This window comes from Elephas maximus, chromosome 3, assembly GCF_024166365.1.
Source record: "Elephas maximus indicus isolate mEleMax1 chromosome 3, mEleMax1 primary haplotype, whole genome shotgun sequence".
Classification (NCBI taxonomy): Eukaryota; Metazoa; Chordata; class Mammalia; order Proboscidea; family Elephantidae; genus Elephas; species Elephas maximus.
Window position 1 is genome coordinate 30,598,750 of NC_064821.1, and position 18,206 is coordinate 30,616,955.

At 39.4% G+C, this 18,206-nt stretch overlaps 1 protein-coding gene across 3 annotated transcripts in view; it reads left to right on the top strand.

Moving 5' to 3' along the window:
* LOC126072186 (zinc finger protein 699-like) overlaps positions 1 to 17,479 on the top strand; it is a 317,390-nt gene extending 299,911 nt beyond the window's left edge. For all 3 annotated transcript variants that reach the window (XM_049876965.1, XM_049876966.1, XM_049876967.1), the window contains 3 exons: positions 12,238 to 12,364; positions 14,741 to 14,891; positions 15,457 to 17,479. In XM_049876965.1, the coding sequence (XP_049732922.1) occupies positions 12,238 to 12,364; positions 14,741 to 14,891; positions 15,457 to 17,272 (2,094 nt within the window). In that variant the 3' untranslated portion in view covers positions 17,273 to 17,479. The remainder of the gene's footprint in view (positions 1 to 12,237; positions 12,365 to 14,740; positions 14,892 to 15,456) is intronic.
* Positions 17,480 to 18,206: the final 727 nt, after the last annotated feature.

Sequence of the window (18,206 nt, forward strand, 5' to 3'; positions counted from 1 at the left end):
TCTGTGGAAAGAGACGATGGAAAAGCTCAATATCATCAGTCAGAATGAGGCCAGAGGCCGACTGTAGAACAGACCATCAATTGCTCATATGCAAGTTCAAGCTGAAACTGAAGAAAATCAGAGCAAGTCCACGAGAGCCAAAATATGACCTTGAGTATATCCCACCTGAATTTAGAGACTATCTCAAGAATAGATTTGACGCATTAAACACTAGGGATCGCAGACCAGATGAGTTGTGGAATGACATCAAGGACATCATCCATGAAGAAAGCAAGAGGTCCCTGAAAAGACAGAAAAGAAAGAAAAGACCAAGATGGATGTCAGAGGAGACTCTGAAACTTGGTCATGAATGTTGGGCAGCTAAAGCAAAAGGAAGAATTGATGAAGTAAAAGAACTGAACAGAAGATGTCAAAGGGCCTCTCCAGAAAACAAAGTATTATAATGACGTGTGTAAAGAGCTGGAGATGGAAAACCAAAAGGGAAGAACATGCTCAGCGTTTCTCAAGCTGAAAGAACTGAAGAAAAAATTCAAGCCTCAAGTTGCAGTAGTGAAGGTTTCCATGGGGAAAATATTAAACGGGGCAGGAAGCATCAAAAGAAGATGAAAGGAATACACAGAGTCATTATACCAAAAAGAATTAGTAGATATTCAACCATTTGAGGTGGCATATGATCAGGAACTGATGGTATTGAAGGAAGAAGTCCAAGCTGCTCTGGAGGCATTGACAAAAAACAAGGCTCCAGGAATTGATGGAATATCAATTGAGATGTTTCAACAAACAGATGCAGGGCTGGAGGTGCTCACTCGTCTATACCAAGAAATATGGAAGACAGCTTCCTGGCCAACTGACTGGAAGAGATCCATATTTCTGCCTATTCCAAAGACAGGTGATCCAACCGAATGTGGGAATTATACAACAATATCATTAATATCACACGCAAGCAAAATTTTGCTGAAGATCATTCAAAAATGGCTGTAGCAGTATATCGACAGGGAACTGCCAGAAATTCAGGCCAGCTTCAGAAGAAGACGTGGAACCAGGGATATTATTGCTGATGTCAGATGGATCCTGGCTGAAAGCAGAGAATACCAGGAGGATGTTTACCTGTGTTTTATTGATTATGCAAAGGCATTAGACTGTGTGGATCATAACAAACTATGGATAACATTGCAAAGAACGGGAATTCCAGAACACTTAATTGTGCTCGTGAGGAACTTTACATAGATCAAGAGGCCGTTGTTCAGATAGATCAAGGGGATACTGATTGGTTTAAAGTCAGGAAAGGTGTGCATCAGGGTTGTATTCTTTCACCATACCTATTCTGTATGCTGAACAAATAATCCCAGAAGCTGGGCTATATGAAGAAGAACGGGGCATCAGGATTGGAGGAAGACTCGTTAACAACCTGCATTATGCAGATGACACAGCCTTTCTTGCTGAAAGTGAAGAGGACTCGAAGCACTTACTAATGAAGATCAAAGACCACAGTCTTCAGTATGGATTACATCTTAACATAAAGAAAACAAAAATCCTCACAACTGGGCCAATGAGCAACATCATGATAAATGGAGAAAAGGTTGAAGTTGTGAAGAATTTCATTTTACTTGGATCCACAATCAACAGCCATGGAAGCAGCAGTGAAGAAATCAAAAGATGCATTGCATTGGGTAAATCTGCTGCAAAGGATCTCTTCAAGGTGTTGAAGAGCAAAGATGTCACCCTGAAGACTAAGGTGTGCCTGGCCCAAGCCATGGTATTTTCAATCACATCATATGCATGTGAAAGCTGGACAATGAATAAGGAAGACCGAAGAAGAGTTGACGCCTTTGAATTGTGGTGTTGGCGAAGAATATTGAATATACCATGGACTGCCAAAAGAACGAACAAATCTGTCTTGAAAGAAGTGTGGCCAGAATGCTCCTTAGAGGCAAGGATGGCGAGACTGCGTCTTACATACTTCGGACATGTTGTCAGGAAGGATTAGTCCCTGGAGAAGGACATCATGCTTGGCAGAGTACAGGGTCAGTGGAAAAGAGGAAGACCCTTAACAAGGTGGATTGACACAGTGGCTGCAACAATGAGCTCAAGCATAACAATGATTGTAAGGATGGCGCAGGACTGGGCAGTGTTTTGTTCTGTTGTGCATAGGGTCACTATGAGTCGGAACCGACTCGACAGCACCTAACAGCAACATAAAAAAAAAAAAAAACTTAAAAAGCAAAATATAAGTGTTTTAACTACATACAGTTAAACATGAATGAACCATGATGAGTTCATTGCCAAAACTTGAAAAATATATTCTTCCTGAAAATTCGCCCATGTTAATATCCAGTAACAGTGCACGTGTTGATGTATAGGGGACAAAGTTACATAGGTGAACTCACAACTTCAACACTGGATCTCTGACTTCCTGCAGAAAATCAGGCTCAAGTTTTCCATCCTGACCAGGCGTCTCAATCTCTAGGATGAATAAATTCCTTCCATCTGTGATCTTGTTGCCAGAAAGAAGATCCCATGGAGCTGCTTGAAGAATGCAGGTATGTGCTCTGGAGGCTGGAGCCTGTTCTGCCTTCAGTGCAAATGCCCTCGGGGTGGAGCACTGCCCTGAGCCTGGGAGGAAGCCAAAAATCTCACTCCCTGCTTACTCAACACTGTTTCCTCCCCATCCTTCTTTCGTTTCAGGTCTCAAGTGTGGTGCAGGAAGAGCTAGTCCAGTCCAGGCAGCTGGGGACCTAGGGTGGCCATCTTGAACATCTGCAAATGACAAGTAGAATTTCAGCAGCGCTGACTGGTGTGCAGACCAAACATTATTCATCTGCTTCCAAACTGCTGGCTGCTCTGCTTCCACCCGCATCTTCTTATTGAAGTGAATATTTGGGCTTAGTGGCAACGTTCTGTCAGACTTCCAGAAGCTGCAGCAAGGAAATGGTGAGTTCTATGGAGAAATGGATTATTCTTACCATAAATGGGTGAGGTTTGATATGGATTGTTGGGGGACCAGCTATGTGCTATGCGACTGTGGTTCCTCAGTGAAGAAAAAAGGTGGCAGAGGAGGCCAAGGGACTGAGCCCTAGGAGGCATCCTAAGGCCCTGGTCCCCTGTCAGCGAGCCCTTCCTCTGTGCATATGTGGCTTTTCAAGATTTGGATGCCTGACGTTACCTTCCTTTTGTGACTCTCAGAGCTAGCACCATGGGACATTAATATCCTCACCTTGGGCCTTGGTGCGCTGTATTAAATGACAGTCTCCTGATCAGAGCCTGAATATGCAGCATACCTGGGTGTGGAGGCTGACACCTGGCACTCCAGAGCCATCCTTTCCCATCTCTGTTGACAGTTTTCTTGACTTCCCCCAGGCACTGGAGCATTTTCTGTATAGTCTTAAAGGTACGGCTCCACCTCTTAAACTGTGTTATGGGTTAGAAGAGGGGGAAGAGAGTTTGTGAGTGAAGGTCCTGTTTATGGCATACTGGGTGGCGGTGATGCTCTCCTGATGTCACCAAAGATACAAACCTAGGGACAGTGAGTCTATCTGGAATCTACATGGGATCTCAAGACCGGTTCTCCCCTTACACCCCCACCCCCCCCAGTAGTTTAGTCTTGAGGCTTGCAGGCACATGGAAAGCATGTATCGCCAGTGTAGGTCCTTTTCCTCCCACCTGTGCCTGGAGCCAGTATCTAATCTATAATTTTTGACTGTTCTCCATAGCCTTGAATTAGAATCTAAAATTAAAGTGTTCTCTTTTGCTGGAGAAGTGCAACATTTGAGGTGTGTGTATTTAAGTTCTTGGGTTTACAGTTTCCACTGGAAGAGAATTTCTAGATCATTTGGTGTGTTTCCACTGTGAATTTTTCAATTTAATGGATATGAACTTCTCAAACACACAGGAATGCCTATTTTAACTGATGTAAAATTACTCTAAAGCTTACTTGAATCTTGAGATGGTTCTTAAAAACTCCTGTTACATTTAACTAGTCATGTCAGAACCCCTAATGTGTTACACACTTTAGCCATTTTAGAAACCTCCTCCTGGCTGAGATAAAATGAATGTACAGACCCTAATATTTTTAGTTACTGTGTTTAGACAGCTCTTAATTTATGCTTTTGTGATTTACACAAATGTATTAAACCATTTAATAACAATTGGGCCCTAAATGATTAAATTTTAAATGGTTTTAATATTATGAACATGATTTCCAAGTAAAAACACTCAATATCTCATTTGACTTATTGTCATGATTAAAAGTACAATATAGTTTACTGAAATTGTGTCTTTCCAATAGATACTACCTTCAAAGTCTGAAACTTAATATGAACTTTATTAATTTTTTTATTATACTTTAGATGAAAGTTTTCAGAGTAAATTAGTTTCTCATTAAACAATACACATATTGTTTTGTGACACTGGTTGTCAGCCCCACAACATGTCAACGTTCTCTCCTTCCCAGCCTTGGGTTCCCAGTTACCAGCTTTCCTGTCCCCTCCTGCCTTCTTGTCCTTGACCCTGGGCTAGTGTGCCCATTTAGCCTCATTTTTTGTTTTATGGGCATGTCTGATCTTTGGCTGAAAGGTGAACTTCAGGAGTGATTTCAGTACTGAGTTAAAAGGGTGTCTGGGGGGCCGTACTCTCTGGATTTCCCCAGTCTCTGTCAGATCAGTAAGTCAAGTCTTTTTTTGTGAGTTAGAATTTTGTTCTACATTTTCCCTCAGCTTTGTCCAGGACCATCTATTGTAATCCCTATCAGAGCAATTGGTGGTGGTAGCTGGGCACCCTCTAGTTGTGCTGGACTCTGTTGAAACTTAACATGAACTTTAAAAGTATATTTTATGAACACTTATTCCTACTCTTGCCCTCAGCCCATCCCTCTTCCCCCAGCTTCCTTTTAATAACCGTCTTTATTGCTGTCTGAAGCATCTTGCCAGTGTTTATGTAGAATCAATTAAATACAATTTTCTATTTTCCTTAGTTTTTTATACAAAAGATAGCATGGGATCTATGCTTACTTTTTAATGAACAAATTATCCTGGTGATCTTTTCATAACAATAGATAGAGAACTTAAATCTAAATTCTTATAAAACTCCAGAATACTACATAGGATCGCCCTTAGTTTTTTTTTGTTCTTGTTTTTAATCATATGGCCATGAATGGACACTTGGATTGTACCCATTATTTTGCTTTTACAACGCTTGTTCTAGTGAATATAAATGTAAACTTCTAAGATCTCGGCATCAGTAGTTGAGGTATAAAAACCCTTCTGAACTGTTGTTGATAGGTGCTGTTGAGACAGTTCTGACTCATAGCTACCCTGTGTACAACAGAACAAAACATTGCCTGGTCCTGTGCCATCCTCACAATGGTTGCTATGTTTGAGCCCGTTGTTGCAGCCACTGTGTCAGTCCATCTCTATGAGGGTCTTCCTCTTTTTTGCTGACCCTCTACCTTACTAAGCATGATGTCCTTCCCCAGGGACCGATCGCTCTTGATAACATGTCCAAAAGTACACGAGATGAAGTCTCACCATTCTTGCTTCCAAGGAGCACTCTGGTTGTACTTCTTCCAAAACAGCTTGTTCTTTCTTCTGGCAGTCCATGGTATATTCAATATTCTTTGCCAACACCATAACTCAAAGGCATCAATTCTTCTTCAGCCTTCCTTGTTCATTGTCCAGCTTGCACATACATATGAGACTATTGAAAACATCATGGCTTGGGTCAGATACACCTTAGTCCTTAAAATGACATCTTTGCTTTTTAACACTTTAAAGAGGTCTTTGCAGCAGATTTGCCCAATGTGATACATCGTTTGATTTCTTGACTCCTGTGTCCATGGGTGTTGATTGTGGGTCCAAGCAAAATGAAATCCATGACAGTGTCAGTATTTTCTCCATTTATCATGGTGTTGCTTATTGGTCCAGTTGTGATAATTTTTGTTTTCCTTATGTTGAGGTGTAATCCACACTGAAGGTTGTAGTCTTTGCTCTTCATCAGTAAGTGCTTCAAGTCCTCTTTGCTTTCAGGAAGCAAAGTTGTGTCATCTACATATTGCAGGTTGTTAACAAGTCTTCCTTGAATCTTGATGCTGCATTCTTCATATTGTCCAGCTTCTTGGGTTATTTGAGCAAATAATTATGAGCAAATAATTCTTCTGAACTAAGATAGGTAAAATCAAAATGAAGGGGTTTTCCCTTGTCTTTGTAAAATTAATATATGAAAATTACATTAATGTTTTAAACTTTCTATTGTCAACTATATCATAAACAACGAGTACATAAACTTCTCCTGTATAATTTAAACAGTAATCTGGGTTGGTGATAATAAATAGACCTTGGTCAGTTTTTACGGCCTGATAGGGTGTCCCAACCTCATCTCAACTCCTGCTTGGAGATTGTTACTGTCTGTATTTAGACGTTTATGACTATTACCAATATTATTTCTATTAATATAGCTTTATCACCCGAGTCTTAATTTCTAAACTTTATATTGCTTAGTTTTGCCTCTCTTGAGCTTTGTATAAATTCAATTATTACTTTGTCTGGGTTCTTCAGTGACTTGTTTCCTCAGGATGCTTTTGAATTTCATACACGTTGGCATCTGTAGCCCTAGTCTACCCTTTTGCCTATGTATGTATGTTCCCATTGTATGAATGGGCCACAGTCTACCTACCCACTGCAGAGCTTACAGGATTTGGTTGGGTCAAGTGTAATTTTTGCTCACATGAGTATTACTGCTGTTCTTCTGTTCATTTGCTTTCCTGGCTCAGTGTGCTCCTGCACAATAACTCTGCAGTGAGGGAAAATGACTGAGTTGTAGGCTATAGCCATGTTCAAATTTACTAGGAAACACTGATTCATCTTACAACTGTCACCTTCCACAAAGTGTGTATATGTATTTTATTTGTTCCATCTACTTATCTAGTTAATATTTGCTCTTGTAAAGAGTGTGAAATGGTATCTTACTCTAATTTTGTTCTGCAATTACCTTGTACTACTCCACGGCTGTCCAGGCTGTGCGTATTTTCCCAGTGTTAATTTATAATTCTATGACTTTCGAGATCTTCTTTACAAATACTTGGAATTTTTTTCTTATTATATAACTTACCTTCTCCTTCCTTTTCTCTGTCTCTTCATGAATAGTTGTAAATTTTAATGTGGTTGAATATGTCAATCTCTTCCTTATGTCTTATTTCTAAGAATTTTTTTCTATTCTGATTTCAATAAGATGATCTAAAACTTTTCAAAGTACTATAATTTTACTTTTTGGGTGTTTTTAAAACTAATCTCTCTGGAATTAATTTTTTACGTATGGAGTATGTGGGAATAGACTAATAATTCCCATTAGGTGATTAAAAACCTAAACCCACACCTGTTACTATTGAGCTGACTCTAACTCATAGTGACCCTATAGGAGTAGAACTGCCCTATACGGCTTCCAAGGAACACCTGGTGGATTTGAACTGCTGACTTTTTGGTTAGCAGCCGTAGCTCTTAACCACTATGCCACCAAGGTTTCCTATTAGTTGATTTAAAAAAAATAAGCTAGTTGTTGTAGCGCTGATTCTGAGTCATGGTAACACCATGTGTTTCAGAGCACAACTACACTCTCTAGGGTTTTCAGTGGCTGATTTTTTGGAATTAGATTGCCAAACCTTCGTAAGTGCCTGTGGGAGGCCTCAAACCACCAACCTTTCAGTAACAGAGCGAGCACATACTCAGAGTATGTGCTGTAGTACTCAGAGACTCCATTTAGTTGACACTACCCCACATATTGAAGTGTATGTGCTTCCTGTCACTGCCCTGCATTGCTTACTGTCATGAATCAACTTTATATAGCTTGGTGGGCCTTTTCCAGGGCTGTTTGTTTTTTTCTATTGTTTTAGTTGTGTATTCCTATACTGGTACTACACTAATATATTATAGCTTTATTTACAAAGTAAATATATAAAAATATGATTACATATGTGATGTATTTGGACAAGCCCCCATGGCTTTTTCCTTAGAACATGTTGATACCTCGTAGGCATTTGTGCTTCCAGATACATTGATTTTTTTTTTTATGTGAAGTTCTAAAAAATAGTTAAATTGCTTGGAATTTTATGGAGGTGCATTAGAAGAATGATTTATCCGGGGAGAATAGTTTTCCAAGAGCATGCTCTGCCTTTTCATTTATTTCAATCTATTTGGATGTCATTTAATAATGTCTTATAATTTTTTCATTAGGACCTTAGTTTACTTAATTACATTCCTTTTAGGTTGAATATTTTTACTAAAGTGTGTGTTATCTTTCAAAAGTTCTGTTTTCAACTGCTTGGTACTAGTGTATATAACTGAAATATTTAAAGTAAACCATTCTTCATTTTTTTTGTAATCTGCATACTTGGCTAAAATCTCTCAGTCATGTTATCACATGCACCATCTTTTGGGGTTCTAAATAAACAATTATTTAATCTATAAAATAAAACGTGGTTGTGTTCCTCCCTCTTCTCCCCCTTTAACCTTCTTATTTCTTTCTTTTTTGTTCTTTTATTCTTTTTTGGCATTTACCAGCTACAACCTTTGGGATAATGTTGAGTCAGAATAGAATAGTGGGTATCATTGTTTTCTATCTGCTTGTACTGGGAAAATGAGGAATTTTTTAGTATTATGTACCCTGGTGGCATAGTGGTTAAGTGCTTTGGCTGCTAACCAAAGGATTGGCAGTTCCAATCTACCAGGCATTTCTTGGAAACTCTATGGGGCAGTTCTGTTCTGTCCTATAGGGTCGCTATGAGTCAGAATCGACTCGATGGCACTGGGTTTGTTTTTTTTTTGTTTTATGTACTTTGGAATACAGGCATGCCTCATTTTATTGCACTTTGCTTTATTGTGCTTTGCAGATATTGTGTTTTTTAAAATTGAAGGTTTGTGACAACCCTGTGTTGAGCAAGTCTGTTGGTGCCGTTTTTCCAATGGAATGTGCTCACTTCATGTCTCTGTGTCATGTTTTGGTAATTTTTGCAATATTTCAAAACTTTTTCATTATTAGTATATCTGTTATGGTTATCTCTGATCAGTGATCTTTCATGTTACTATTATAATTGTTTTTGGGATGCCACAAACCATGCCCAAAGAAGACGGTGAACTTAATCAATACATGTTGCGTTATGTTCTGAATGCTTCACTGACCAGCTGTTTGCCTGTCTCTTTCTCTCTCTTGTGGCCTCTCTCTTCCCTGAGATGACAATATTGAAATTATGCCAATTAATAACCCTACAGTGGCCTCTAAGTGTTCATGTGAAACGAAGAGTCTGCAAGTCTCTCACTTTAAATCAAAAGCTAGAAATGCTTGAGCTTAGTGAGGAAGGCATGTCGAAATCTGAGATAGGCCAAAAGCTAGGTGTTTTTGCCAAACAGCCAAGTTGTGAATGCAAAGAAAAATTTCTTGAAGGAAGTTAAAAGGCCTATTCCAGTGAACACATGAATGATGAGAAAGCAAAATAGCATAATTGCCGATATGGAGAAAGTTTTAGTGATCTGGATAGAAGATCAAACCAGCCACAACATTCCTTAAGCCAAAGCCTAATCCAGAGCAGGACCATAACTCTCTCCAATTCTGTGAAGACTGAGAGAAGTGAGGAAGCTGCAGAAGAAAAATTTGAACCTAACAGAGGTTGGTTCATGAGGTTTAAGGAAAGAAGCTGTCTCCATAACATCAAATTGCAAGATGAAGCAGCAAGTTCTCATGTAGAGGCTACAGTAAGTTATCAAGAAGATCTGGCTAAGATAATTAATGAAGGTGGCTACAGTAAAGAACAGATTTTCAATGTAGACAAAACAGCCTTATATTGGAAGAAGATGCCATCTAGGACTCTCGTAGCTAAAGAAGAGAAGCCAATGCCTGGCTTCAAACCTTCAAAGGACAGGCTGACTCTCTTGTTAGGGGCTGATGCAACTTGTGGCTTTAAGTTAAAGGCAGTGTTCATGTACCATTCTGAAAACCCTGGGGCCCTTTAGGGTTATGTTAAATCTACTCTGACTATACAAATGGAACAAAAAAGCCCAGATGACAGCACACCTGTTTAAACATGGTTTACTGAATATATTAAGCCCACTGTTGAGACCTACTTCTCAGAAAAGAAGGTTCAAAATATTGCTGCTTGTCTTGGATTGAATTGTGTCCCCCAAAATATCTGTCAGTCGGCTAGGCCATGATTCCCAATATTATGTGATTGCCCACAATTTTGTGATTTGAGGTGATTTTCCTATGTGTTGTAAATTCTACCTCTATGATGTTATTGAGGTGGGATTAGTGCCAGTTATGTTAATGAGGCAAGTCTCAATCTACAAGATTAGGTTGTGTATTAAGGCAATCTCTTTTGAGATATAAAAGAGAGAAGCGAGCAGAGACATGGGGACCTCGTACCACCAAGAAAGCAGCATCAAGAGTAGAGTGCATCCTTTGGACCCAAGGCTCCTGGGCCTCAGAAGCTCCTAGACCAGGGAAAGATTGATGACAAGGACCTTCCTCCAGAGCTGACAGAGAGAGAAAGCCTTCCCTTGGAGCTGGCACTCTGAATTCAGACCTTTAGCCTCCTAGACTCTGAGAGAATAAATTACTCTTTGTTAAAGCCACCCACTTGTGGTATTTCTGTTATAGTAGCACTAAATGACTAAGACACTGCTCATTGACAGTGATCACCCAAGAGCTATGATGGAGATGGACAAGGAGATTAATGTTGTTTTCATGACCGCTAAAATAGCATCCATTCTGCAGCCCATGGATCAAGGAATAATTTCAACTTTCAAGGCTTATTATTTAAGAAATACATTTCGTGAGGCTATAGCTGTCATGGATAGTGATTCATCTGATGGAACTGGGTGACGTAAATTGAAAACCTTCTGGAAAGGATTCACCATTCTAGATGCCATTAAGAACATTCGTGATTCATGGGAAGAGGTCAAAATATAAACATTACCAGGAATTTGGAAGAAATTGATGTCAGCCCTTTAGGATAACTTTGAGGGGTTCAAGACTTCAGTGGAGGAAGTAACTGCAGATGTGGTGGAAATAGCAAGAGAACTAGAATTAGAAGATGTGACTGAATTGCCCTGATCTCATGATAAAACCTTAACGGATGAGAAGTTGCTTCTTATGAATGTGTAAAGAAAGTGGTTTCTTGAGAGTGGAATCTACTCCTGATGAAGATTCTGTGAACATTTTTGAAATGACAGCAAAGGACTTAGAATATTACATAAACATTTGCCAATTCAACAGTGTTTACATTTGTACTTGGTGACATGAATTATGTTCATCACGTTGTGTAGTCATTACAAAATGGGAATTGTAACCTCAGTCCGCAAACACAAGGGCATGCTATTTTTCTTTCTGCAAAGATAGTGATCTTTGTGTTCTTATAACATTAGACTGTGTTTGTGTGGGGGGTTTATGTTTGTTTAAGGGAATAGGCACTAATAATTTGTGTAAAATTGCATCAAGTCTCGAAATTTGAGACTTAATGGACTATCTGGATTGCCATGAGCCGTGTTCTCACCTGAGCTATTTTTAACTTTTATTATCTTTGTCTCTACCTATGAAAGGGACAGAGAGGATGACAGAACAATTAATTTTTAAAAAATAGGTGACTGGGATGTAAAAATTCATAAGTCTCAAAAAGAATATTCTTTTTTCAGCAGGTGGACCTGTCACCTCCTGATCTCCTAGAGTTGCTCAAGGAAGTATGACCAGCTCAGGGCCTTGGATTACCAGTTTGTGTGGGCCCCTTGTCCTCCCATGGCTGTGAGGACCAAAAGGAAACACTGCCATTCTGTAGTGTTTCCCAGGTGTTAATTAATACCTCCTATTTCCTTCACCCTGTGCTCTATGTTTTGTGGAGTCTTCTGGAAGGAGGTGAAATTGTTCAGAAGGAAGTCATGATCTGAATTAGAGCATTTCTCTAACTTCTGGTAGGTTTTCTAACTGTTCTAGACTATAAAGAGAGGAAAAAGACTTCAGTTGGTTGCAGTCAAACTGTGGAGAGATTGTTTCAGTGTGCTGCAAGTCTCTGACAGGATGCAGTCAGTGAGGAAGTGAATGTAGTTAGTGAAGGAACAAGGCTGATGGCTATACTGTAGAGCAGACCTTGGTAAAACACAGAACCTTGTGTCAAATCCCTACAAATTCTCAGTTCTTCAGTACGGTCAGCCTCACCTTTGTTCTTATATGATACCTTGCTGATCCAGAATGCGTGGGATGTTTTAGGATTCAGTGGTCATTGAGGATGTGGCTGTGGTCTTTAGCCAGGAAGAATGGTCTTTGCTGGATTGTGCTCAGAGGAAGCTCTACAGAGATGTGATGATGGAAACCTTCAGAAACCTGGCCTCAGTAGGTAAGAATGACATTATTTTTTTTTTAATTTATTCTTTCAGTGAACAAAAATATTTTACTCATTGAGTTTCCTCCAGTATTTGGGCGGAGGAATGGGAATAAATTCTTAAATAAAAAAGTCTTGGTCCCTCAGTCTGTTGTTAGGTGACTTTGAGTTGGTTCCAGCTCATAGTGACCCTGTGTACAATGCTTGAGCCTGTTGTTGCAGCCACCGTTTTAGTCCATCTCACTGAGGGTCTTCCTCTTTTTTGCTGACCCTCTACCAAGCATGATGTCCTTCTCCAGGGACTGGTCTCTCCCGATGAACATGTCCAAAGTATATGAGATGAAATCTCACCATCCTCACTTCTAAGGAGTGTTTTGGCTGTACTTCTTCCAAGGCGTATTTTTAGAGCTTTTGGCAGTCCATAGTATATTCAATATTCTTTGCAACACCTTAATTCAATTAATTGGTCTATGGAGCTCACCTATCCTGGCTTTCGCATGAACATAAAGCTCTGTATATTAAAGTAAGCTTTCATTTCTCTTGTGATTAAAACCCCTGAGGCTCTTTAAGTGTTTTTATTGACTATGCAAAGGCATTCGACTGTGTGGATCATAACAAATTATGGATAACATTGCAAAGAATGGGAATTCCAGAACACTTAATTGTGCTCGTGAGGAACTTTACATAGATCAAGAGGCCGTTGTTCAGATAGATCAAGGGGATACTGATTGGTTTAAAGTCAGGAAAGTTGTGCGTCACGGTTGTATCCTATCACCATACCTACAGTCTGTATGCTGAGCAAATAATCTGAGAAGCTGGACAATACGAAGAAGAATGGGGCATCAGGATTGGAGGAAGACTCATTTAACAACCTGCGTTATGCAGATGACACAGCCTTTCTTGCTGAAAGTGAAGAGGACTCGAAGCACCTCCTAATGAAGATCAAAGACCACAGCCTTCAGTATGGGTTGCACCTCAACATAAAACAAAAATCCTCACAACTGGATCAATAAGCAACATCATTATAAACGGAGAAAAGGTTGAAGTTGTCAGGGATTTCATTTTACTTGGATCCACAATCAACAGCCGTGTGGAAGCAGCAGTCAAGATATCAAACGACACATTGCATTGGGTGAATCTGCTGCAAAGAACCTCTTTAAAATGTTGAAAAGCAAAGATGTCACCTTGAAGACTAAAGGTGCACCTGACCCAAGCCACGGTATTTTCAATCATTTCATATGCATGCAAAAGCTGGACAATGAATAAGAAAGACCAGAGAAGAATTGACGCCTTTGAATTGTGGTGTTGGTGAAGAATATTGCATATACCATGGACTGCCAAAAGAAAGAACAAATCTGTCTTGGAAGAAGTACAACCAGAACGGTCCTTAGAAGCAAGAATGGCGAGACTGTGTCTTACATACTTTGGACATGTTGTCAGGAGGGATCAGTCCCTGGAGAAGGACATCGTGCTTGGCAAAGTACAGGGTCAGGGGAAAAGAGGAAGACCCTCAATGAGGTTGATTGACACAGTGGCCGCAACAATGAGGTCAAGCGTAACAACAATTGTAAGGATGGCTCAGGACAGGGCAGTGTTTCATTCTGTTGTACACAGGGTTGCAGAAACAATTCGACAGCACCTGTCAACAACAACATGTAAGTATTTGTTGGGCCTCTGAGAGATTTGTGATTTGGGACCTTGTAGAGAGTTTTACTGTGTTTATCACAAGTTTGACGTGATTTTTAGTTGCAAATAAGCTCACACCTGCCCATCGTCAGAGACCATGAAGCTCAGAGTATTGGTTCAGCATCAGGGAGGTGTTCATTGCTCTGCACCATCTTCCCTCATGATATTCATTTCTCCATGTGCACGGTGTCAGCTATACCTTTTTTTTTTTTTTTTGCCAGAAAAGCAAGGACAGTGTAGGTAGGACTCATCCAGGGCCACTGTGTCAGGAAGCACCAAGAAAGCAATAATTTTTTGAAGGACCAGCCCTGAATGGAGGGCATTACATTTGAGTCAGTCAGCTAGAAAAAGTCTCTTTTGGATTGAGTACACAACATCACAGATATCGGAGCTTACTTTTCTGACTTTAGTAATCCTCTCACACCTGGGTCATGGAGTACCTTTTCTTCTTTTAATGTTACATGTGTATCATGTCCAATGTCTTTCTAATTAGCTCTCCTAATTACACCTATTTGTGTCACGTCACTGTCAATCCTCATGGATGTATTTTCTGGTGAATTGCTTTTTAACCATTGCCAAGGTGCTGAAATGAAATGTGGCTAAGTCTTTCTTTGTTCAGAGCAGCCTTTTTTTTTTTCTTTCTTTCTAATAATTCCCTTCCTTTTTGTTTCATATTGTGAACCTCAACTTGAATTATTGGGTCAGTATCTCAAAACCTTAATAATGGAGAAACATTATTCAGGGAACATGTAATGGTGAGACTCATGAAGAAGAACACCTGGTCCTCCATATTAGGAGAAATCTCTGAATTGTATGGCAATAAAGATCAGCATAAAGACCAGAAGAGACATTTGAGGTGAGTGTCATTCATACAAGAGAAAACAGTGCCTCAGGAGAAAATCCTAAGGTGTCTAGACATCATATACTTATATATGTGTGTAAATATATGTGTCTCAGTAAAATAGAGGGTCAGGGAAAAAGGAAGACACTCAGTGAGATGGATTGATAAAGTGGCTGCAACAATTGGCTAAAACTTAGCAATGATTGTGAGGATGGTGCAGAACCGGGCAGTGTTTCATTCTATTGTACATGGGTTCGCTATGAGTTGGAACCAACTGGACACAGATAACAACAATATATATAAATCTAGCTGTAAGATTTTGTTCACAGAATTTTCACAATATAACATTCTCATAAATTTGAGTTAAATATTGAATATTTGAAACATATTTCACTTGGACACGATTATCAGAAAGCCATGTATTTTACAAAAACAGTGACAGTAACAGTAGTATTTCTGCTAGATGATTTAACCTTTGAAACATGAGACAAGTCAGGGCAAAAACTGTGCACTTCCATTGTGTTTGTTAACGGTGAAATGGGAACAAATGTATTTCCAACAGTATGTTGCTTGTTTTTAGCAGAAGTCATATAGTAGAGAATCCCTGTAAAAGTGATAAAGGCAATCGGTGTGGGAAAACATTCAGCCGGATTCCAAATCAAACTGTGCTAAAGAAAAATCCTCCAGAAGTAAATCTTTTTGAATGCTCTGGGTGTGGAAAAGCCTTCATGGATCACTCATCACATAATAATCATGCCAGTTCTCACCGTGGATGCAATACCTGTCAATGTAAGGAATGTGGAGAAGCCTGCAGCTTTCCCTCTCCCCTAACCACTCCTATGAGAACTCTTACTGGAAGGAAACTCCATAAATGTGGGAAGGACTTTATCTGTATCTCAACGCTTAAGAATTCTATAACAACACTCATTGGTGAGAAATGCTGTCACTCTAATGAGTGTAGGAAAGACTTCTGTATTTCCTCCTCCCTTTGGACACAAGTGAGAAGTCATAAGCGTGAATGTAAAGAATGTTGTAAAACTTATAGCCCTTCATCCCTCATTTTACATAAATCTCATAACAGAGACATGCATTATGATTGTCAGGAATGTGGGAAGACCTTTAATGAGGTCTCATCCATCACTCAGTATATAAGAACTCACAGTGGAAAGAGGCCTTATGAATGTAAGGAATGTGGAAAAGCCTTTAGGCGAGCCTCACACTTAACTAAACATAAAAGAACTCACAGTGGAGAGAGGCCTTATAAATGTAAGGAATGTGGAAAAGCCTTTAGTTGTTCCTCAGTCCTCACTACACATATAAGAACCCACACTGGAGATAAGCCCTATGAATGTAAGGAATGTGGAAAAGCCTTTAGGTGTTCCTCAGGCCTCATTACACACATAAGAATTCACACTGGAGAGAGGCCCTATAAGTGCAAGGAATGTGGGAAAGCCTTTGGGCGAGCCTCCCACCTCACTAAACATACAAGAAGTCACAGTGGAGAGAAGCCTTATGAATGTAAGGAATGTGGGAAAGCCTTTAGTTCTTCCTCAGGCCTCACTACACATATAAGAATTCACACCGGAGATAGGCCATATAAATGTAAGGAATGTGGGAAAGCCTTTAGGCGAGCATCACACCTCACTAAACATATGAGAACTCACAGTGGAGAGAGGCCTTATGAATGTAAGGAATGTGGGAAAGCCTTCAGTTGTTCCTCAGTCCTCACTAGACATGTAAGAACTCACAGTGTAGTAAAGCCTTATGAATGTAAGGAATGTGGAAAAGGCTTCAGTTGTTCCTCAGTCCTCACTGCCCATATAAGAACTCACACTGGAGAGAGGCCCTGTGAATGTAAGGAATGTGGGAAAGCCTATCGGCAAGTCTCACACCTCATTAAACATATAAGAAGAACTCATAGTGGAGAGAGGCCCCATGAATGTAAGGAATGTGAGAAAACGTTTAGTGATTCCTCAGACCTCAGTAGACATATAAGAACTCACAGTGGAGAGAGACCTTATGTATGTAAAGAATGTGGGAAAACATTTACTCATTCCTCCTATCTCTCTGAACATGTAAGAACTCACAGTGGAGAGAAGCCTTTTGAATGTGAGGAATGTGGGAAAGCCTTTAGTAATTCTTCACACCTCACTAGACATACAACAACTCACAGTGGCAAAAGACCTTATGAATGTAAGGAATGTGGAAAAGCCTTTAGTCATTCCTCCTATCTCTCTGGACACCTAAGAACTCACAGTGGAGAGAAGCCTTTTGAATGTAAAGAATGTGGGAAAGCCTTTAGTCGTTCCTCACACCTCATTTCACACATAAGAAGAACTCACAGTGGAAAGACTACTCTTTGTCAAAACTGGGATGTTTCATCCTTACTGCTATAATTTCGTACAGCAAATTGCTGAAAGTCTTGATTAAAGAACAGAGTTTCTCAGTGAGTAAGAAACCAATACTAACTCAAAGAAAGGGTCATCAGAGCTACTTTTTGCCTTTGTGTGAAATGATAGTTCATCGTAACTACTACTGCCCTCATCAGTGTTTGTTACTTTCTCAGTCCAAGCTAAATTTTATCTTTCTTAAAGTCTTCAGTTATTACGAATAAGGCTACAGGAAATAGCCTTAAGTAAATTTGGTTTTATATTTCTTAATGTTTTATTGATGTTATTTTGCTTACAGTAAAATAAACTGATCTTGTATTTGGTTTAAGGGTGTTTTGTTTCCCTATTTATTGCATTTCTTTCCATTGTTTCCTATTGGAAAGTTAACTGTTTTACCCTTTATAGTTAGTAATTTTCTAATAGATTGATACTTTGAGAAAAAGGTGGTTTTTCGTGGTACTTTGGTCTACTAATTTTAGTACCAACTGATAATCATTACCTGTGATTGTTATTACTGCGGTATTTACCAAGTGATATATTCTGTTCCAATCATTTCTTCTTTATTAATTGGAATTCAGCAGGAAGTAGCTTGCCCTTCTCTCCTCTTTATTTATTAAATTGTTTATTCTGGTATAGGTTAATCCATATTACTTTTTTTCTTTCCTAGCTCAAATTATTGCACATTTGGTTATTAGGAGTGCCCTTAAGTAGGTTCCTGTATTTTTTGACATATCCCCATTGTAATTTATAGATTAATTCCTGCCTGTGTTTGAGGCTTATCTTGTTCTTTTCCTGTCCAAGCCCTGGAGTTAGGCTTGTCTCCAAGAAACCTTGGTTTCTTTTATTTAGAAACAATGGTCTTGGCACTAAATATGCTTATTGGTACTGGGCCCTTAAAGTGGAAAGAGCTAGGAACTATATGTATGTGAGTATACACATA